The sequence below is a fragment of the Urocampus carinirostris genome, chromosome 10, assembly GCF_059441175.1.
Source record: "Urocampus carinirostris isolate Australia breed hairy pipefish chromosome 10, RoL_Ucar_1.0, whole genome shotgun sequence".
Taxonomy (NCBI): domain Eukaryota; kingdom Metazoa; phylum Chordata; class Actinopteri; order Syngnathiformes; family Syngnathidae; genus Urocampus; species Urocampus carinirostris.
The window spans coordinates 25,723,936-25,746,914 of NC_142358.1; the positions used below are offsets into that span (position 1 = coordinate 25,723,936).

Consider the following 22,979-nt stretch of genomic DNA (forward strand, 5'->3'; position numbering starts at 1 on the left):
ACAGTTGGAAGGGTTGACCTATATGTGAAAAATATTCCCAAAAAGTCATCTTGGCAATTTTAGTTTTGCTGACTTTTCAGAGAGACAATCCACTCTCCCAGGCCAGAACGACATTGATCATCAACACCATCTTTCACAGGCTGTCAGGCAGGTTACACCCGATGTGAAAACTGCCAAAAAAGAAGACTTGGCAATATTAGTTTTGCTGACTCAACTGCTTTTGCAGAAAAAAACATCCTACTCCCTTAGGGCAGAATAAGTTTGGCCAGGATCACAATATTATCCAAGTAATGTCCCTGCCAAAAAGGGAAATATCACCCAAAAATGGTTTTGCGTCCAAACACTGCTGATGTTCTTATAGCGCACAGCCATTCTGGTGTTTTGGACACTTTTTCATCTCTTTTCTCTTTTCAGTCTTTATTATGTGTTTATTTAGTTTATCCTGGAGTGCCATGTCTGAAGATGTTGCAAACAATGTTCACGAGGTTGTATTCGAAGACAATAAAGACAATTCTCCAATTCATTATGTTATATATATATATATATATATATATATATATATATATATATATATACAGTGGGACCTCGCTACTTCTCGGTTCCACGTTCGCGGGTTCAGAGCTTCGCGGGTCTAAAAAGTAATAGTAATAAAATAAAATAATAAAAAAATAAATTTAAAAAAAATATATATTTTTAAGCATTTTTGAAGGGGCGTCGCTACTTCGCGGATTTTCACTTTTCGCGGGTGGTTTTGGTCCCCATTTACCGTGATAACCGAGGGATTATATATATATATATATATATATATATATATATATATATATATATATATATATATATATATGCGTGTGTGTTTGTGTGCGTGTGTGTATAAACACAATTCTATTTCGTAATGTGGACAAGAACACAATGACAAATACGTTTCAAAATGTTTATTTCGTGATAAATAATAATGATGATAATGTGCTTGTACACATACATGGCCTTGTGTTATAAAACTTCATCATACAATAAAAAGAAAAAAATTAGAGTGACTACAAAATTGCTTCGTTCTATCAAATATTCCAAAAATAGAGTGCTTGCATATGATAAAAATTATTTTCAATTGAATATGACAGAGTCCCCTTTCGTAGTCCGACTTGGTTGGTGGCCTCAAAACGCAAAAACACACAAAATGGGGTAAAATATCAAACATGTACTTTGTATTCTACTCACTGTAAGGGCAGAAGGCTCTTTTTTATATAAAAATATGACAAAGGTGCCTTTGTCCTTCGTAATGCAATTTGTTGATTTCACGTGTAGTCCTCTTCAATTAATGAGCTCTGAAAAAAGAGCGTAACAAAGAGGATACCGATCCAAAGGGAAATTTCACTGGAATGAAGACAACAAGCTATACACTGTCCCATTTGAGAAACGAACATACAGTCAGACATTGTTGTCATGAATTGCAGAAAAAAATAATTGAGCCTGGTCCCAACATTATCATGGTCTTTTTTCACTGTAAAAATTCAAGTAAGAAAATATCGTAAAAGAAAAATACAGAAGCATATTGATGCCACATCAGAAGAAAAACATTCTCCATATCACATAATTTACATAATCACCATCAAGTTTTACATTTCAAGTATTATATTTTTGGAAGGTTTGAAAAATAAAAAAACATGAACGGGCAAATTATCATGAAAAAAATTTGAACTTAAAACGGTTTTGGATTATAACTAGTATGGTAAACACTATATTTATCACGTAAAACAAAAAAGTATACAAAATGTATAAACGATTTTTTGTAAAAACTTGTTATGGAAAAAACAAAACTATAATGAAGTGATACTTTTTAAAACGTGAAAATTGTGCCCCATTTTTACAGTAAAACTATCATGTTTTTATGGATCTTGAATTGTATTTTCAGTTGTGATGGCAATATGCTTCCATTGGAAAATAACAATTTGTCCAAATAAAATCTATTCCTCTTGGCAGATAATATTGCTCATTTCATGTCTGATTTTTCTCTTTCATATTTATTTCAAGTATATTTTTCTACATAATAAAATTGGTCTAATCATTTGTTCAGTTTTTAATATTGGACAACCTTTGGTCCTGTTTGTTAATTTCACTATTATGCACTGTTTTTGTCATTGTCACTATTGGCCAATAATGTTGCTGTTCTTTGATCACCACACCCTTTAAGGCGGATCTGCTTTCTGTAACCTAGGATATTTAATAAAAAGAAGGGACTCATGGGAGGGCTTTTAGAACAGGTTGGAATTTACTATCTGAAGTTTGTGTCCTTTTCTGATTCAAAATCCAGCGACGTATTCTCTCCTTATTTTGAGTGTCTACTAAACTTTAAACGCAGCAAATTCACATGTTATAGAATTGTATTGGACACATGTAGTTCAAAAATCAATTAAAAATAAAGAAAACTTCGTGATAAAATGGGAAAAATAATACATAATATGAGCAAAATTATTAGTCAATTGATCATAAAAACACTTTTCCCAATTATTGGTAAAACAGACCTTGTGTAAGGACGATTAAATGCGACCAATGTTTCTTGCAGATGTATTGCACTGCTTCTCAATGGGAAAACAGCACATCCAAAAATCCAGGCCAACCCAACCCAGGCCCGGAGTTATTATAGCCCGACCCAGCCTGAGCCCAACCAGTTAAATTGATTTGCAAGTCCGAGCCCGAAGGTAACCCTTACTTGGGACTTGGGAGGAGGAGAGGTGATTTATGATAGCAAAGTAAAGCCTGAACTTTATAATGAAATCTAAGTTAAACAAGACTTTATAAACATGTATATGCGGTAGTTTTCTCAGTGGATGGCGCCCAGGGCCTGCAAGGCCTTCTTTGCTGGCGTAAACAATATCTGAATAAAATGATATTAATTACATTTCACCATCAATAATTGTGAAATTATTGAAATTTGTCTGTCAGGTTCCTTTGATTGCTTTATCCTGGTTGCACTGCTTTCAGATGTGTGCTTCCCTATTAAAATATTTAACCAATAATATCAGGAATTAGTTGTTGCTATTCTCAGAAATCTAGACGAGCTGGTATCCATATATATTCTCATAAATCTAGCAGGAGGCCCTCACAAAAATCCTGAAGCCCATGTAACATAACATCAGTCTTCGAGAAAGCTGTTGGTTTAGGCAATCAAATTTCGAGTTGGCCTCTGAGCGCCTGCTAGCAGGCTCTGAGTAACGTCACCAGTTTTAAAAATAGAAAAAAAAAGATTGGCTAGAGGGCAGTAATCCACCAAAGCTATTGCATCAACAGCTGTTAAACCTGATGAGCCTAAGCTGCACAAAGAAATATATTGTTGTGTTGACTTAATAGTTTAAGCGGGAAAAGGTTTTGTCCACCAATTTCATCATAGAGGAAAGATCTTCAGGCAGAGTCGAGGCCCAACCCAATCCAAATTTCAGGCAAAGTTGGGGCTCAAATGTCAATTAGTTACTTTTTGGGGTGGGCCGAGCTTCTCTCTCGCTGCCTTTTATTTTATTATCCAAGTGTCATTGTTCTTCTTAGTCTCTGTGTATAGTCTTTTTTTAAATTTAGATTGTGTTTCTAAAGAAAGACTTTAGATATGGCGCATCTGCGTTTCGCGCAGCCCTTCACCACTGCAGCAGTTCATCCTTAAGAATTTAGCGCAGCATTTTAAGCAAGATAGAGGCAGCGAGGCAAAGAAGAACAATGACTCTCGTGGATATATATAGATTTTTTTAAGTCGGCGAGAGAGAGAGACCCAAACGTAATGATTGAAATTTTAGGCTGGAAGTTCAGGTCAGGCTCGGACTCGGGTTTAAGATCTTACCTCTGCCGTGTTGTATGTAAACGTTGCAACTCTTTTGCTTTCGCAAGTGTTTTTTGGTCTTGACTTGTGACCTGCTACGAGGTTTTGTTTTTGTCGCGTAACAAAAAGCTTTTTAAAAGGGTTTAGGCCTGTGATCGATCTTGCCTATCAAGCACCCACCCTCTCCCTCTTTTCTTCAAACCACATCTCCTCTCATCTGTCACTTTCCCTAACGTCACCCCTGACCCCCTGCGTCAAAAAAGACTCATAGAGGTAGACGGAGGAGGACGAGCGCTTGGTTAGACTTCCTCCCCAGTGCATGTTAGCGTTTCTGATATGTTGTACGCTTCATACTCATTTTCCGGTGTTTGCTTTCTTTGCCTCTCCGATTTCTCTTCATGTGTGGCTTGTGTGGGATCGCAAAAAAAAATGCTATTTAGATAAAATCAGCGACCCCGTTTCCTCGGGAAGAAATAATTTGGGAGATTAATTTGCCGTTACATGGAATTTCGTACATCGTCACGCGTTTTTAAGATCTGTAAACACGTTGCCTCAAATGACTTGAAAGCTGGGGTGGGCAAACTACATGTGACCCTGAGGCTTTTTCATCCTGCCCACCAAATAAAAAGTTAAAAATATAATGATAATATGTAGAAAATATTTTTTTAAAAGCACTACTAACTAAAGTATTTGATTGGATACCACTCCTGTCAGTAGCATCCCCAACATTGACATAGCAGGCAACATTTTTCTCTACTTGCAAGTAAGCTGAGTTGCTTTTTGTGTTTTTTCAAAGCATATCAAAAAATGTATGAAAAGAGATATCTATTACTTTACTTTCAGTGTGAGCAATTTAAACCTAATTTGATTAAATTGTTTATTCATAGATGGGGGGGAAAAACAGGGTGTTCCGAAAATTTTAAACACACTGTCATTTTTACCTTAGCCTGAATGGAATGTGCAAAAAAAGGTTGTTTTCTTTGAAATGGCAAAGAAATTAGAAAACTTGGAATGGCCTAATGAATTTAATAAATATAAAGGGCTCAAGGGAGGGCCTTTAGAACAGGCTGGAATCCCTTATCTGAGGTTTAGATTTGCTCTCTGTTTTTTTTTTTTGCAAACTGAAAATCTATTGATGTCCGTTCTACTTATTTTGTCTGTCTACTTAATTTTAAAGTGATAATGAATGATTTTTTTCACAACTATTGGGTGCTGAATAATAAACACTGTCCTTTAATTATGGCATGAGATAATGAAAAAACAAATAAACAATAGATGGGCTTGACTGAGAAGTGCCGCATATGGACAACTGCTATAATTAAGCGCTGAAATGTGTGCTCTCCATCTGCACTCCTGAAGTCCAAATGTACTCTGTAGAAGTTTTTGGTCTCATATTCCTTCTTGTGTTCCCTTTCAGTCCGTTTGTCCGCAAAAACAAATCATCGTGGAATGTCCCGCGTCAAAGAAGTGATCCTGCTTCGTTATGGACCCGTTGACAAAAGGTCAAATTGATTCTTTGTGGACTCCAGCTTTGGATCAGGCGATCTCAGGCCTCAGATAAGGAAGGGGATCTGAGAATATAAGAATACAAATTAGAGATAAGATGTGTTGTCACCGATGATTTGAAAGATAATGCAAGAAAAAAGACAGAATTGCACAGTATATCCATCCACTCATCCATCATCTGCACAGCTTATCCTCAGTAGGGTCACGGGAATGCTGGAGCCCATCCCGTCCATCTTTGGGCAATGGGCAGGGGACACCCTGAACTGGTTGCCAGCCAGTCACAGGTCACAGAGAGACAGACAACTCACTTGCTCATTCACACCTAGGGACAATTCGTGCCGGCCAATTAACCTGACATGCATGTTTTTGGGATGTGGAAGGAAACCGGAGCGCCCAGAGGAAACCCACGCAAGCACGGGGAGAACATGCAAACTCCACACAGGAAGGCTCCTACCTGGATTTGATACCCTGATGGACTAAATTCCGTTGGTTTAATGCATTTAAAATCCAAAACAGGTTGGTGGTGACCATTACACAAGAGGAGAGATAAATGCATACGAAAACAACAGTACATACATGTGTTTATTCAATCAGGGCTTTTTAACTTTGTGTGGAATGTCTATTACAAATAAAATAAGGCACAACATTTCTTTTCGCTGCATTTTAAAATGCTATGATTGAAATTGTTAAATTTGTATGGTTAGGATCATTTTCAAACTGGCTATAAAACAAGATTATATAACTACTGCCAAAACTGAAACCATAGGTGGACTGCCGGTCACCAAAGTGACAACCAGCCCTCCCCTATTTATGTGAGCTTTAGGGCATTCTCATTTTACTTTTTTCTGGTATATTTGCACGAAAACAAAACAAATACTTGTTGAGACATGTAAAGTCATTTTTAGTATAGAACTGGTAATTTGCACTGTATTTTTAAGTAACATGGAAGTAAGCCAGGGTTAAAGCCCAAATATGGGTCATTGTCGAGCCTAACACAAGAGGAAGGTCAATATATATCACTCTATTGTCATTGCCACTAAGCATCCTTCCATCCATTATCTGCACCGCTTATCCTCAGTAGGGTCGCGGGGGTGCGGGAGCCCATCCCAGCTATCTTCGGGCAGTGGGCACACCCTGCACTGGTTGCCAACCAGTCTCAGGGCACACAGAGACAGACAACCATCCACTCGCTCATTAGGGACAACTTGAACTGGACAATTGACCTGACATGCATGTTTTTGGGATGAGGGAGGAAAGCGAAGTGCCCGGAGGAGACCCACACAGGCACGGGGAGAACATGCAAACTCCACACGTGGAGGTTGCGGTAGCTGGGCTCAAACTCTGAATTTGCGCGCCGTGTGGCTTGCCACTAAGCAATAAAATAAAAAATATTGAAGTCGTAGGACTGGAACCTGAAGCAGAGCTGCAAAATGCTGCTTCCCCAGCTGACCTCGGTCATAACACCTGTTTGTAATCGCCGCCCTGCCAGAGGCTATTAGGATCTGTCCCCCACCAGAAAAGATCTCCCAGCTCCCAGGCCAACTGCACGCTGGTTATCCAGTCCCACTGATTAATCACATCAAGATGGACAGAGAATGGGTAAGTGTACAAGAACATGTGGATGAGAGGCCGTTTGAGAAGTAAATCGTACTTGATCTCACATATAACATCATAATCTCACACGTGAACAACTATATTCTTATACATACACAACTTTTTATACCCAGGCACAAACACTACTATACTCTTTCATATACACCACTATACTCTATCACATTCTTTTATTCTCTCATAAACACTACAATACTCATCCCACATACTACTATACTCTCATACACACGCTACTATGCTTTCACCCATTCTATTATACTCACACATGCTATGGACTCTCAACACAGACTATTACATTTTCTCACACACGCCACTATTATTTCTCATCAAAAATACTATTACTACAGGGTTTTTTGAACATAGTGTAATGTTTTTTTAATGGTTGTTTAAGTATGGGTACTTTTGGTAACCAAGGCGATGCACATTGATGTCTATGTGTATATGTTGTTCGGTTCAACGTCAAACTGGAGTTGCTCCCAGTATAGAGAATACAGTGGGGCAAGTTATTTAGTCAAGTTCTCTTACTTGAAAATAATAGAGAGGCCTGTAATTGTCAACATGGGTAAACGTCGAATATATATATATATATATATATATATATATATATATATATATATATATAGATAGATATATAGATATGTGGATGTGTATGGATATATTTGCATATGGATATAGATACATTTGCATATGGATATTGATAGGACCTGGGTAGTTAGATATTTGCATATCATGATGGAAAAAAAGTATTTGGTCAATACCAAAGGTTCAGCTCAATAATTTGTTATGTGCCTGTTGTCTGCAATATTGGAGGCCAAAACGTTTTCTGTAACTCTTCACAAGCTTCCTTTTTTTGAATCAGTTGTACTGGTCCCTTTGCAGAAAAGCAGTCCCAAGGCATGATGTTTCCACCCCAATGTGTCACATTGGGTATGGTTTTCTGAGGATGGAATTTAGTATTCTTTCTCCTCCAAACACGTGAACCTGTGGTTCTACCAAAAAGTTTTATTTTGGTTTCATCTGACCATAAGACATTCTTCAAGTCCTCTTCTTGATGCTCCAAATGCTCTCTAGCAAACCGCAGATGGGCATGGACGTATACTGGCTTCAGGGGGACATTTCTGGCAGTGCAGGATTTGAGTACTTAGCTGCGCATTGTGCTACTGATAGTAACCTTTGTTACTGTTGTCCCAGCTCTCAGAAGGTCATTCACTAGGTCTATGCGTTTGGTTCTGCGATTTTTGCTCACCGTTCTTGTATTTATTTTGATGCCACAGGGTGAGATCTTGCATGGAAGTCTAGATCGAGGGACATTATTAGTGGTTTTGTATGTCCTCCATTGTCTAATAAATGCTCCCACTGTTGATTTATTTTCACCAAGCGTTTTACCTATTGCAAACTCAGTCTTTCCAGCCTGATGCAGGTCTATAATTTTATTTTGAATGTGCTTCAGCAGTTCTTAAAGTGGAGTTTGGAGGGTGACTGACTGAGATTGTGAAGAACTTTTACACCGATCATGAGTTAAAATAGGCGCCACTAATATAGATGACTAGTGGAGCCTCTTTAGACTTTGCTAGAAGAAGATATGACTCTTTGACAGCCAGGAATCTGGCTTGTTTGTAAGTGACCAAATACTAATTTCCCACTCTAATTTGGAAATAAATGCTTTAAAAATCAAACAAGTAGAAGAACTTGGAAAATTGGTGATTGACTAAATACTCGTTTGCCCAACTGTATGTGGGAGAGAAGAGAAGTATGTGTGTGACAGCATATTTGTGTGTGTTTACGTGCATAGTAATATGCATGACAGAGAATAGTAGTTTGCATGTGTGTATGACTAAAGCTGTATAAGTGTATAGTTGTGCATGAGTGAGAGTATAAATGGTTGATGTGAGAACGAGTATGATTTAATTTTCAAACGGCTTCTCATACACGTGCTTTCCTGGTGAGCGCCTTTACACTATTTCGCATGTTTAGTACATAAACAGGCTAGACTTGTTCACATGCTAACAGACATCCTACAGTATATTCACTCTGTGTTATTTCACCGGAATCTTTAGAACATACTCAGTGTTTAAAAGTCTTTTTTGCCTAACAATGTTACACGTGTTCATACTTTTTGGCTGATTTTCCCGCTCTTTGAAGAGACCTGTCCATAGCTTGCAACAAGATTATTGGATGAGACTGATTGGTTAACCCCCTGTGGACCCAAATTGGAAACGCCGGCTGCTGTAATCATAGCGTAGCAGAAAACGACATTGCTCTGCAACTTCAGATTTGTCTGAGGTGGACTGCGAGGCTTTGGTAACAGTAACACAAAATGAAAAGAGCCTCTCATGACTCGAAGAGTGAGTGTTCTTGAAAGGCAAACACGCTAAGTAGGACTCTCAAGTCTTGTTGAAGCTTGACTGGTCCGTGATGTGAGTTGACTGGACTGAATGACTGTGTCACAGTGTTGGGCGAATTACTTCACAGTGGCAATCAGACATGCACAATTACCAGCAAACCTTAGAAGGGTTACACCTTAACGTGCAGGACAGCAGCTACACTATAGGGACGGGATATTATTTACAAGACTTGAGTGTTGTCATGTTTTGCACATAGAGACAAAACTCATTTTAGTCTACTGATTGATTTCTGTTAGAGGGGCCTCACTATTGACAGCTGCTACGGGGATAACTTACTCCAGACGACATATTTATTTCTCTTATTTTTCTACTTTTTATTTTTTAATAAGTAATTTAGTGTCTTTAAAATAGGGTACAACTGAGATGGTCTTTCTACCTCCCATGCGTAAAACAAAAAAAATTGGAAAAAAAATCATTAGTGCCATTTTTGCATGAGGTTAACAATATGGAATTATACATGGTAAACATTCAATATTCCAATAGAGTAAACCATTTATTCTAAAAAGACATACATGTATTTTTTTTGTTGCAACCTACCCTAAAAATAAATGTCACGGATAGAAGGGCATGGCATTAGGTCACGAAGGGCCCACCCCATGTGTTCCATTTGGAATACATTGGAATTTTTTAAATCAGCCAATTGTCAAAAGGTTACAATAAAGTATGAAGCAAAATGTATTGACCTTACTTTGTCCGTACTGGCCATACTGGTACGGCGTCACGTGGTCGACCGTGTAGCCCTGCGAGCTGTAGGTGGGAGTGCAATAGGACTGGGAACTGGGCAGAGAAGGCAAAGCCGACATGGAAGGAACGCTGGACCGTCCCTCCAGACCTTTGAAGTGATCCATGCGTTGGCTACAGCTGGCGGCCACGCCGGCGGGAGGTTCCAGGCCACCAGTTAGAGGCGAGATAGCGTAATCGCTTTGAGGCTGATGCGGGACCCCGCCGTGATTCAGAAGGCCCATCACCTGTTGGGATGACAGGCGACAGTTTCAAAAAAAGCAGTACAAATTAAGGAATGTGCTGTTCACAAGATCTTCGAATTCAGTTTCTAAACGAAAAACTCCGTGGTCTATGATAATTAATGTATTCACGGTTCACAGATCCCTTAAACGTCTGGGTTGTTAAGGCACTACTGAGGACCCAACTCTGAACTGTCAGGACCAGAACGGACACAGGACCCACTTGCGTTAAGTTTCTCTCAGCTTTATTGGAAGAAAGTTAAGGTTTGGACCCACAATCTGGTTATCGCTGGGCGCGAGAAGCAGGTCACTCCGAACGCGGAAGTGGGACTTCCGTGGCGAGCAATATCGTTGTCAGGAACGAAAAAAAACGGGTCCGTAGCCGGGACAGGAGAGCAAAAAACTTGGTCGGGATCGGAAACGAGTCGAAAGCCAGTAGAGGAGAGTAGACAGGGTTAGGATCAAAAAACGGGTCGAAGCCGGGAAACAGACGGGAGCAAAAGCAGGTGGGAGTCAGGGTCGAAAAAAGCTTGCCTAGAGTAAACTGAGGTTTGCAGACGGACTGACAACAGGTGAGAGATAGACGTGGGTTTAAATAGTGACAAGGAGCCAATCAGAGTCCGAGGCAGTTGGTCCCAAAGGAGCGGGCACAGCTGCATCACATCCATAATCATGACATGAACAGCTTTCTCCACTGCTGTTGGTTTCCAGTTCTTTTTGTGTCTTCCTCTCCTCTCTCCCCTATGGATTGTGCCTCGGAGAATGATCTAAGTCAGGCCTGATGTTTTTTTTTGAGGAAACCATAAAACTGAAATTTGTCGTCTGTGCACAGTTCCCAACAGTTTTTTGTAGGTTCCAATTTGTCACATGGGCTATGTAGCTGATGACTAGAAGTTTTCTGTAGCCTCACATCTCCAGAGCCTTGATATTCCTTTCCAGCTTTGCTGTGAGAGTCCCTTTCTCACAAGCGTAGAGGAAGATAAAAGTAACCAGCGCTTGCGTAAGTCTGATCTTTGATTTCACTGCTATGTATACTGTTTTTTAAGGAAAAACACTCATGGAAATATTTTAAATGATAAAGAACTCTATTTTAATGATAAATTATTAATTTAGTTTATGTTGTGAAACTTAATGATAAAAAGTACAACAAAATATATCAAATCAGTATGAAAAATAGAGAAAGAGAGCAATCTCTATTGAACAAACCATCTGTCCACCATTTACATTTGTATCTCGCAATCTAAGTAGTTTGATAAAGGTTTAGCAAGTTAAATAGCAAACTCCATACCTTGATAGCGAGCAACATCAATTTAGCTGAACTGACAGACAGACAGACAGATCGATAAAAAGACAGATAGATAGATAAAAAGACAGATAGATAGATCGATATATAGATAGATGGATGGATAAACTACCCATCCTAGAACAAATCTGACCTTAAGGAAAACCTGTAAGCATTCCCCAAAATAAAAGCTCAGAAAACATTTGCAACTTGAGAAAAACATCTGCAGTTGACCTGGTCTTTATTAGCAGCGCAATAATCAAATTTGAAGGACTATTCTCCGGCTGGCACAAACAAAAGAGAGCTCCAGGGCGAAGTTTTCTCAACCATTTTCCAAACGGGACCGATATCAACGGAACCAGTTTAAAAAGTTTACTGATTATTCTAGTAAAATCGGGTCATTTCTTAAGGGGAAATTGAGGTTGTGCTTCTCATTTAATGACAGAGTAAGTGAACATGAAACCTCAAAATGTATCACATCCAAATTCAACTGATCAGAGCATAGGCTTGAAGTTCCTCGAGTATAATAAGAAGCAGGTATGCTGCGCTACGTGTCCTCCTGGCCTTATAAGTGACATATTATTCTACATCCATCCACACACATGGTATTGCTTAAATCATTTCCAAGTAGGAGAGGAGGGACGAGTCAGTGTTGACTGAGAGAGGAGTGGTGTTTCCTTCTTTCCCTGTAACATTTTCCTCAGAAAAGAGTTAAACTGTTTTGAAAGGATTGTTGGACACCGAAAAGAGAGGAGCCTTTGCCAAAAAGTTTGGCCACGATCCAGCAATCCACCGAAATCAGGGGTGGGTGAACTTTTCGAGTCGCGGACTGCATTGGGTTGGAAAATTTGTTGGAGAGGCCGAACCAGGAGGGAAAAAAATATTGCTTGATTAGATATTTTTATCTGCCATTACAGAGTCTCAAATCTGATACCTCAATGATAAATGAGGAAAAAAGATCATGTAGGCTCATCCAATTTTTTTTCATATAAATTTATCATATCTGTCAAACTCAGCCTGTTACTCTACTTATTGATGATTGCATTTCCATTTTTTAAGCGGTAATAACCATACGAGCACAAAGCGGCACCTATTTACTCACGGAAGATAGACTATGTAGAACAAAAAGAGTTTATTTTATTATCAGATAAACAACACAAACAATTCTTTCAGCATCTATTGAGTTATTTCCCCAAGTATAGTAAATTTAGTGTTGCTTATTATACTATATTATACTGTCGTATAGCAGTACATTAAATAAAATCCCGTGCAAAATATTTATTCGAAATGATAAAAAAAATCTATAAAATACAAAACGTAGTTGTCAGGTATGTTTTATTAATAAATATTAATGCTGACATCTACATATACATGTTAGGTTTTATTTCCTATTGTCTAGAGATAGATTAATTTTGTAAAATTGGTTTTCAAACACTCAGAATGAGAAAAGTACAAAGTAACTTGTCCCTCCAATACGTAAAGCAAAGTTGCAGTTTAATATGTTTACATATTTAAAAGAACTTGCATACTATTTTGTTGACTTTTTGTTTTCTGGTTTTGTTTCTTGCAGCGTTTTTGACGCACAGGTGAAGAAGTGCAAGTCACTATGCGAATCAGTGTTTCTGGTACCCTGAGTAAAAATAGTGTCATGATAGGATAAGTCTGTTGACTTTTCATATGTCATTTGTACTACGGTTGGTATAGTTGTAGCTTAATTTGCATAGAATGTTTTGCTATTTTAATCAGCGACTTTATCAAATAATCAATCGCATGCGCCATATAGTCCGGTGCAACTTAGGTATGAAAACTATATGACGGTAGACTATTTTCTTGGGGTGCGCCTTTTAAGCCGGTGTGCCTTCGAATGCCTGTCATATGCATTATAGTTATATTCTTTATCATTTTATTTGGGTAGGCCTGTTTAGTCTGCCCACCCCTGGCCGGATAGATGATTGAAGATTTCTACCTAATAATGCTAGGCTTCATTGTATATTACTGCTCGTTCGAAGCCTCGACCCATTATATCTCATTGTGTCTCACTGCCTCGTGAGAGGCCTGCTGAGCGGTTTGTATTGGAACGCTGCCGATGCCAGAGGTCTGCATCAACGTATTCAGGAGTCGAAAAATGTCAAGAGATGGAGGAAAAAACTTATGAGTCGACATATGAAACATACATATAAACAAAACTCGAATTTCACAAGAGAGAATATAGAAGGCGGCATTTTAAGAATGCAGTCACAGGACTCTGCCCCGGGGCATAAAGTCCAGGCTCCGGTATGCACAATATAGTCCTGTATTCTGTATATTTGTCTGTTTTTCAGTACGGAGTTTTGGCGCACAACATTTTTTGCTAATGATGATTTCTGTTGAATTGTTACACTTAAAGGAGCAGAATTTGGTTTTATTAATATAATCTTAATCTATTGCCAGAAACACAGCAGGAAGAGTGTAAAGGAAAAGACAGTACAAAGAAAAATCCCCCACAAAAGAATAATATGCGTCCAGATTAAAACTTAAAATGCTGCTTTAGTATTTCGTTATATTACTCAGAAGTATATAATGTACTGTTGTGCCTTCAAACTGTATATCCTTAACCCTCTGAATGTTGCAACTTCAAGTTTTTTAAAACAGACAAAACTGAGGAAATCTGATAGAAGAAAATAAGCTCACATGTATATTATGTTGAAAAAAAAAACAAGGGAAAATTTAATGTAAACATCCCAAAAATGCAACAGAGAGGAAAATACCTTTTAAAAATGTGTTTTTCACATTACAGTAATAAAATGCAAGGACACCAAAATGCAAGCATGGAGTAGACTGTAGTTTAATGTTGTATTTTCAGGATTCACCACATTGCAGCGGACAAAGTTAAGCTGCACAGGCATCACGTCTCACACACTGAAATATTTCCAGTTAGGTAATTGAGGTTAAAATTATTTAAACTAAATAAATTCAAAAATATGTTGTTTCAAAATCGCAAGTAGTTTTGCCAATTTTAAATCTAAATTATCACATTTTAAAAAAAATGTCTTCCTTCGTAGTAAAATAGAAATGATTTAAAATACATAAAATGTCTGCCTTCAGCCGCATCATGTCATTTTTCTCATTTTCAGTATAATCTTTATATAGTAAGAGAAAAACATTAAAACAAGGACGCATCACCATACTGAACAAGTGCACAATACTGTGAAAAATATATATCTTGACTTTGCTTAGAAAGAATGCTATTTATATCTTATTTGTGGACTTACTTTGGAATTATGTAGCTGCTTGATATTCTTGCAATACATTTTTCATATCACTACAGTTCAGATTCATGTACAATGACCCTGACATTTTTATTTTTATTTTGAGTCCGTATACCGTGTTCATCCTAGCGAGCCATTTCTAATCGCATCGTAAACTATGTTTACTATGTTGTTATCTATGACAAAAAATATATAATTCTAATTATATCGGTAATAAATTAGTAAAATTAATAACAGTAGCACAAAAATATATTTTTTGCTATTTACTCCCTACTACAAACTAAGAAAGTTTTATATAATTTTTGATTTGTGTGTTATTTTTTAATGAGGAAAAAATGAACATTAGTACCTTAATACAGTACTAAATTGAATTAAGATTAGATTGATTGGTTTTATTTTTAAACAATTTTCACCGTAAGCTTTGTGGCTTTTATTGTCGATTGTGATTTTTTTGGGAGGAGGGGTATTTTGTATCTTTTACACACGTTAAAAATTTTGTACGACAATTGTATTTTTAAATGTTGAGGCTATATGTTAAACGGCATCTTTGTCATATGAGTTGATGAAGTGGGATCCTATGTGATAAAGCAGGGGTCCAAATACTTTGGACCCAGGACACCTCCACATTAGGTTTAGGTACGCAGTTGTGATTGAAATGGGATTCGAACAAAGGTGGCGGAGGTAAGAGAATTTTTATCTCTAGACTACCGGTGCTATATATAACACATGAAAAGGCATTGGGTTCTATGTCATTAACATACTATTTTTATTCACAGTACTTCAGATTAATTTTAATATTATTTTGCATTTCACATTTTACAGTGACAATAGTTGTGTCACTTACAATACTAGGAATAGAATTGAAAAATATAATAAGATATGCTGTTTTAACATGCCAAACGCACCACATATAACATTATTCTCTGGTACTGTGACTAAAAATAGTTTGATAATGAGATCAAATCTACTGCCTTTTAACAAGTACTATGGTGGTCCAGTGCTTTGACAATAAGCCAGGTCCAACACAAAGTGTATCCATCCATTATCTGCCCCGCTTATCCTCAGTAGGGTCGCGGGGGCCCATCCCAGCTATCTTCGGGAAGTGGGCAGGGGACACTCTGAACGGGTTTCCAGCCAGTTCCAGGGCACACAGAGACAGACAACTCACTCACTCATTCACACCTAGGGACAATTTGGACTGCTCAATTAATCTAAGATGCATGGTTTTGGAATTTGGGAGGAAACCGGAGTGGCCGGAGGAAACCCACGCAAGCCCGGGAGAACATGCAAACTCCACACAGGAAAGTTAGATCTCATGACCTGATGAAAGATCATGGCTCCACTGAATTTCCTATACCTGCTGTCAATATCGGCTCACCTGAGAGGAAAGTCCACTCCCGACAGCCGGGTTCATGGGATTGGCCGGCCCCCCGGGGCTGACAAAGCTTTCCGAATATCCTGAGAATGAGTGGCGTCCTGGTGCAAGACAGTAGGCGGAATTTCCTTCACCTTGTCCTGCACTACTTGTCACTTGGTGTCCCGATGAAGGCGGGAGAGGCTGCGGTCGATGGAGAGTGCTGGGTGGGTCTTAAGAAAAGAAAAAGTTTAGGTGCTATTGTTTGTCTGCCATTTTTTAGAAGCAGTGTAATCACTCATGCGTGACGAAGAAGTGTGTTCCTGGAATGCAATTACTTTTCAGTAATTGTCACTGTCATGCATTATTGGCAAGATTTTGTAACTCAACTATCGTAAAAAGATGGTACTTTACTACGCTATTACTTAAATAAGATCATGGATTGTAAAGGCTTCTTCTCTTTGATGGTTTGTACCTCGTTCACGAGGTTTTATACTACCTTCAATACGCACACAGCTCTATTTGCATCACCTACAAGGTAGGTGGGTTTATATCTATCTATGAAATAAGACTAAATGCAGTTATGGTGGCAGCGTTTCAAGCACAGAGTACGAGAACACTGAATTTCTACCTACTGGTATTATGATATATCCCTACCGTAAATACTCACATCCAAGCCGTATTTACAACTACAAAATAAAATACTCACTTTATATGTGGACAGTTGGTTGTGTGTCACCAATAGTGAATGGTAGGCAGTGCCAGGGAAGCGGGCAAGGCTTTTACAGGAACAACAAAATCAACAAACGTAAGCACAGAATTAACAGTCAAAGAGTGCTAAATTTTGTTCTTTTCATTTGTAAAATTATTTTTGCAAGACACCATGCCTGGAGAAAAAAAGAAAATGTCACAGACACTACCCAGAAATGGAGCTGGAAATCTTCGAGTGGTTCAAAAACGAAAGGCAAAATGGATATGGAGTGTCTCGTATGTGTTATTTTGCAAGCTCTCAATGTTGCAGAAGCCAACAAATATGAAGGGTTTATCGTATCCACACATTTAATTATGTGGCTATTCTTAAGCAGATTTAGAGGGTTGGGTTCAATGTGAGTATATACAGTAATTTGTAACTGGATTGTTACTTTCAGAGTAACATGCCACTTTTGGGTGTCAGTAATCTCAGAGGTAACGTAACTACTTTTAAAATGAAATAACTAGTAACTGTAACAAATTACTTTTTATTAATTTCGCGCCCAACACTGTTTCACAGAAATAATATAAAGCTGCATGTTGACATTGGCCATGTACCTTGTGCTATGGAGGCGGAGGGATATGTGCTCTCAGAGAGCTGGTAAGGAGTAAGGCTGGACATGGCTGAAGGTGGGAAACCGCCCGGGATCAGGTGATTAAAGGACATCAGCTGATTGGCTCCAGCTTGCTTCCGCCACCTGGCTCTTCGATTACTGAACCACACCTGAAAATGTGTAAGGACATTGTTAGCAAACACTTTTTATTTCCTACAAGGCTTCATGGCCTGGCGCTGCCTGGCTGATTGAAGATTGGATTTGGCTGCATGGAGTGGGCGGTTTTTGAGAGTACCCAATTAGGCCAACAGAGTGTGTTGAAGACCCCGCAAAAACAGACCACACGATGGCAGATATTTATAGATTTTGTTAGTATTTATTGCTTTGACAGAAAAAAATAGCTAAATACACTCGTGGTGGCCTAAGTACAACTGTCTACATTTTCACAAAAATCGGAGCCTACAGGTCACATAAACACAGACACACAGACACACACACACACACACACACACACACACACACACAAATCAGGATTTCTGAAGTAGTTTAAAAGATAAGATTAAATTTAGATTAAAATAAATGGATAACCATTAGCATATGATACGTAATATGCAACAGTTTATATATTGCCTCCTTGCTCGGCCAATCAAATGATGAATAAGATGTACATTAGGTTTATTATTTGTAAATCTGACTGTTCCTCACTAGACACGTACCACATGGTATGTATCTGAGGACTACATGCATCTCTTTTTAAGAATCTTAGGTTCCATTTTTTAGGTTCATGTTCTTTAAGTTTAGACTGTGGCCTCTATTTTGGTTTGTTCTTTTTTCATCTCCCCCTAATAGTCAAAGATGTTGCCTGGTTTCTTGCCCAATATTGCTCCTTTAGGTAATAATCCACCCATCTGGATCTTCATGCTAAAGCTAGTCCGCCATGCATGTTCCTACCTGGACACGGGCTTCCGTCAGTTTAGCTCTCTGGGCAAGCTCCTCCCTGGTGTAAATGTCTGGGTAGTGGGTCCTCTCAAAGGCCCGCTCCAGCTCCTCCAGCTGCTCTGCCGTAAAGGTGGTCCGACTTCGCCGTTGTTTCCTTTTTAGAGGCAGATCAGGCTCCGACTCCACGTCCGAACCATCATCCGAGTGACTCGCTGAACAATACGAGGCAGGGAAAAAATTACATTTAATATCTATTTCACTAAAATGTGAAATATATCCTGCAAATACCAAAAATATATTTCCGCCAAGATGTTATAGCAGGAGTGTCAAAGTAATTTTAGCTCAAGAACCACATGGTAGAAAGACCATTCTCTTGGGGGCCAGACTAGTAAATAAATTGCATAAAAAGGGTGTCGGGGGTCTTCTCGAAGGCTCACATATGAAGTGTAATTCAGGGATTTAAGATTTGATTATAAAATGACTATTGAGGGTTTGTTTTCCTCAATATTTTTCCTTTACTAATATTTAATCTCTTGAAGTTTGTTCAACTGGGCATATTTTAAAAAAGGAGAAAAATAGTATTCATCTTACTACAGTTAGTTTAACTCTGGGAAACGTATCCACACTAGAAAATGACGAAAGCAGCTTACAAACAGTAATTAAAATGATCGCTGTAATGATTTAAAAGTCGTACTGCTTTTTACCATTATAGAAAGGAGCTAAAGCTTCTTTAGACCTCTGCAAACACACCCAGTTGCTCTTTTTTATTAATTTGTATTTTTGGGTTTTTCCCCAAACAGCGCGTCCGTGACCTTCATTTGAAGTAAAAAACATCGGGATGGGTTTCTTTAATGTTCTCTGGTTGATTAATGCTAGTCAGCAAAAACAGCTACGTTCGGTGCTTTACAAGTGGCGTCTCGTTTGCATGACATCCAGTGAACATATTTTCCAGCTCTTTTTTTTGTGGTTCTCTTGTCTGTGTATCGCGGGCCACATAAAATGACGCAGCGAGCCACATTTGGTCCGCGAGCCACAAATTTGATATATTAAGGTTAAAGTATCACAACAGCTGCCAAAATTTGAAAAAGAGACGGACGGACTCAACTAACTGGTAAAACTGATTAAGCTTATGTTGTCCACACACACCATGTACCTTCAAATACTAGTTTTCCTTTCCAAACAGACTTCTATTCAAGAGAATTATTTGGAGTGAATAATCCCTATGGAAGAAAATCCCAAGGCTCCGCAGGGGTACTGGTGGACTAAAAGCCACACAAAAGGCTAATTTGGATCTTGGGGCCATTCTTGTGCCATGTGTGCATGTTTGTGTGTGAGCGTGAGAGAGAAAATGTTCATTCCAGACGATCATATTGTTAATTTAGGTAAATTGTCGGAGTTTACAATACTCATTTTACATGTCCAGACGCTGTTTAAACTGCAATGATGGGCAACGTTTTGGAGTTGCAGGACACATTGGTTTATAAGATTTTGGATAGTTTTTGTTTTTTGTAGTTTTCTATATGATGATACAGAGTCTTATCACTGGGAATATATGAAAAAAAAATGATAATATAAGTTTTCCTTGTTTACATTTACCTGCACAAGTTAAATTTCATTGTGTATTTATTTATAAAAGGACCATTTTATCTAGTTGGATTTGAAACACTCAGAATTAACAAATAAATATATGTACGGTATTTATCAATAAAACCTTTAATAGTAATGGCAAAATAATATAATATCCCCCCTTTTATGTATTAAATTGGATCATTAGCATTGAAAAACTTAATGTAATAGGCCTAGTTCAGAAATGTTCTTATTGCATGAAATGTAGATGTAAGATATTATGATAAATAAAATTAATGATTAAAAATAAACACGAGTAAAGACGTTTTAGCCTAATATTTAATGTCGGCCATAAGAGCAATGAATATTAGCATTGTATTTTTAACGTTTTCTTTTGATAGGCCGGATTAATATGCCCTACATTGCCTGTACGAGGCCCCCGGACCGTAGTTTGCTTAGCCCTGGTTTGAAGAGGACAAAAAAACAGGATTGGAGTTTTTTAAGATATTAACTATTAAAACAAGTCATAACAAATTGGTCACTCAATATGTTAGGCATTTTGTAGAGTATTACTACAGTTTTAAAAAAAAGGTCTGCATTTATATAGCGCTTTTAAAGTCACTGAAGACGTCCCAATGTGCTTTACAATTTGCTTCAAACGTTCCCTTTTTACACGCACTAACTAACCGATAGCAGCTTCAACCATGCAAGGCAACTACCTGCTCATCAGGATTCAGTGTCTTGCCCAAGGACACTTCGACATATAACACGAAGGAACCAGGAATCGAACCTGCGTCCTCTTGATTCCAAGACGAGCGCCTCCTGAGCTACTGCCACCCAAAAGGAAGTCGTTTTAGGAAATAAAAAAATAAAAAATTAGCCCTTTTTTATGTTTATTTAAAGTATCATGTATCCATTTTTGGTTATTTAAAAAAATGATACAACTCATGGAAACGGGACGGCGGGGGTTTTTGCTATAAGTCTTTGTTTTTTTCCTTTTTTAAGAAGGTACACGTTTTTCATTAAAAGAAATCCCGAGACACTCAGTTTGTCGAAATTATTTTGAAATTACTTCCTGCTAACGGTTTCATGTTGGTTTTTTTATCAAGTTGGCTAAATTGACAGTATAAAAGTTATTGTGATCAACGTGGCTCATTAGGTAACACATATTATTAATTTTGGTTAATATATTTGCTGTAATTTGTGTTTATTCTATATTTTATCTGCTTTTTAAGTTTCACTATACTCCCATCTTGGGTTTTTTTCCAGATAAAAAGCAATGTTTGATCAATTCAAATATTATCCGCCATTGGAACCAAGAATGTTTTATTAGGTTCTTACTTTTTTCAGTATTTTTTTCAAGTTAATTAATGGAAATAAATAAATCAGCAAAATTATATGCAAAATGTTGACTTTTTTTAACGTGCTTTATTATTTTTGTTTGGCAATCTTAAGCATCTCCATCCAACAAAACAAGTATTTTGAAATATTTCTAATATATTTTTATACCTTATGAGTGGATGGTTAGTATATAAAAAGAAAAAACAATAGTAGTGTGCTGCCATCTACTGAAATGGATGAAAAAAAGACTATTACATACAACACAGCCAATTTTTGGGAAAAAGTAACTTGAGTAGTGGGAAAGTACACTCTCGATATACACTTTTGTTTATTTAACCAGAAAGTTTTAAGACTTTAGAAACTGTACCCTTCCAACAATAATAATTATGTTATGTACTGTCCCTTTATGTATGTGTGTAAGTGAATGTGTTCTGGAGATAACAAAATCTTTTGAGAACTATTTTTGAATTATTTTATTGCCTGCCCATTCTAAAACTAATTTGAAATTTTCACGTACACCTTGGTTTACCTTCACATACATTTACCCCTATTCTGGAAACATTAATATTGTAATATAATTTTACTCAATTCCATGCCGGTATGCTACACTTACTAACATAGTTTTCGTAACATTTTCCTTTTAATTTTTTCAATAAAAGCGAATGAACAAATAGAATAAGCGTGACTCTTTTTTGGTTTTATGTGAAGTCCAGCTTGACCGGACAGCATTTACTTTATTGATGCCGATAGCGCTCGCTTTTTTCCCAGCTCGACTTCAGATCTCTGTTAATTCAATTGTGATTTAAATCCAGCAATGTGTTTCCATTCAGTACTTCAAACACACTTTTGGAACCCTTCGAAATTCACCAAGGCCTATTGTGTGACACCTAATTAATTCCTCTCTGTGCAGGCAACGTTTTGTGCGCAACACTGTATTAGTTCCCCCTCAGAAACAACAATAAAGCACAAGGCAATCCAACCAGATGAGGGCCCCCTCTGTGTAACTGATCCTTGCACCCCTGTCTGAGAGACACGCATTAGGGGCAAATTGGTAAGGAAACATTCTAGCGTGAAGGAGGCAACAAGTCAAATATTTTCCAAAGGGGAGATAAATAAAAATAATTGCGCCCATTGACCACTTTCTGTTTCAAATATTCAGGAAATAATTCAAACCAATAGTAGGCATTAAAACTGTGGAATTTAGGGTGTGGTTAACAGGTTCTAGGAGTATTCAACCAGTTGTGAATAAAATAAAATAAGTATTAGTAGGCGTAATAGTGCTCATAGTAATGTTAATAGTAGAAGTAGCAGTAGCAATATTTAGTCATTTAACATATTTTGCAGTGCATTGCCTAGAAATAAGACTGTCATCTGGAGAGCTTGGATCAGGAGCTCAGCAAACGTCTCTGCAGCCCTACAAGCACATAACCATCTTTTTATTTAAAGGGACAATGTGTATTATTTAGAACCTAATAGTGTTAAAAAAAAGAACACTATTGATTTCAGTACTACGCAAAAATACATGAACTATCATACCACCGTGCATTTTTTTTTAAATGTTCGTAGTTCCAGATATTTGCATCTGTTTTACATAGCATAAGCCTCGGCTAAAGGGATTGTACGCCATCTTGCTGCTACAGACCTAAAAACTTCAAAAAG

The 22,979-nt window shown here is 37.7% G+C and overlaps 1 protein-coding gene across 2 annotated transcripts in view; it reads right to left on the reverse strand.

The window, feature by feature from the left end:
• Nucleotides 1-998: 998 nt before the first annotated feature.
• Nucleotides 999-22,979, reverse strand: part of pax3b (paired box 3b) — a 47,697-nt gene continuing 25,716 nt past the window's right edge. The window contains exons 5-9 of one of the 2 annotated variants that reach the window (XM_088345075.1): nucleotides 18,426-18,625; nucleotides 17,479-17,644; nucleotides 16,195-16,403; nucleotides 10,013-10,292; nucleotides 999-5,373 (exon numbers count right to left, since the gene is read on the reverse strand). In XM_088345075.1, the coding sequence (XP_088201201.1) occupies nucleotides 5,339-5,373; nucleotides 10,013-10,292; nucleotides 16,195-16,403; nucleotides 17,479-17,644; nucleotides 18,426-18,625 (890 nt within the window). In that variant the 3' untranslated portion in view covers nucleotides 999-5,338. Of the gene's footprint in view, nucleotides 5,374-10,007; nucleotides 10,293-16,194; nucleotides 16,404-17,478; nucleotides 17,645-18,425; nucleotides 18,626-22,979 lie in introns of both variants that reach the window. The other variant, XM_088345076.1, reaches the window with a different exon arrangement.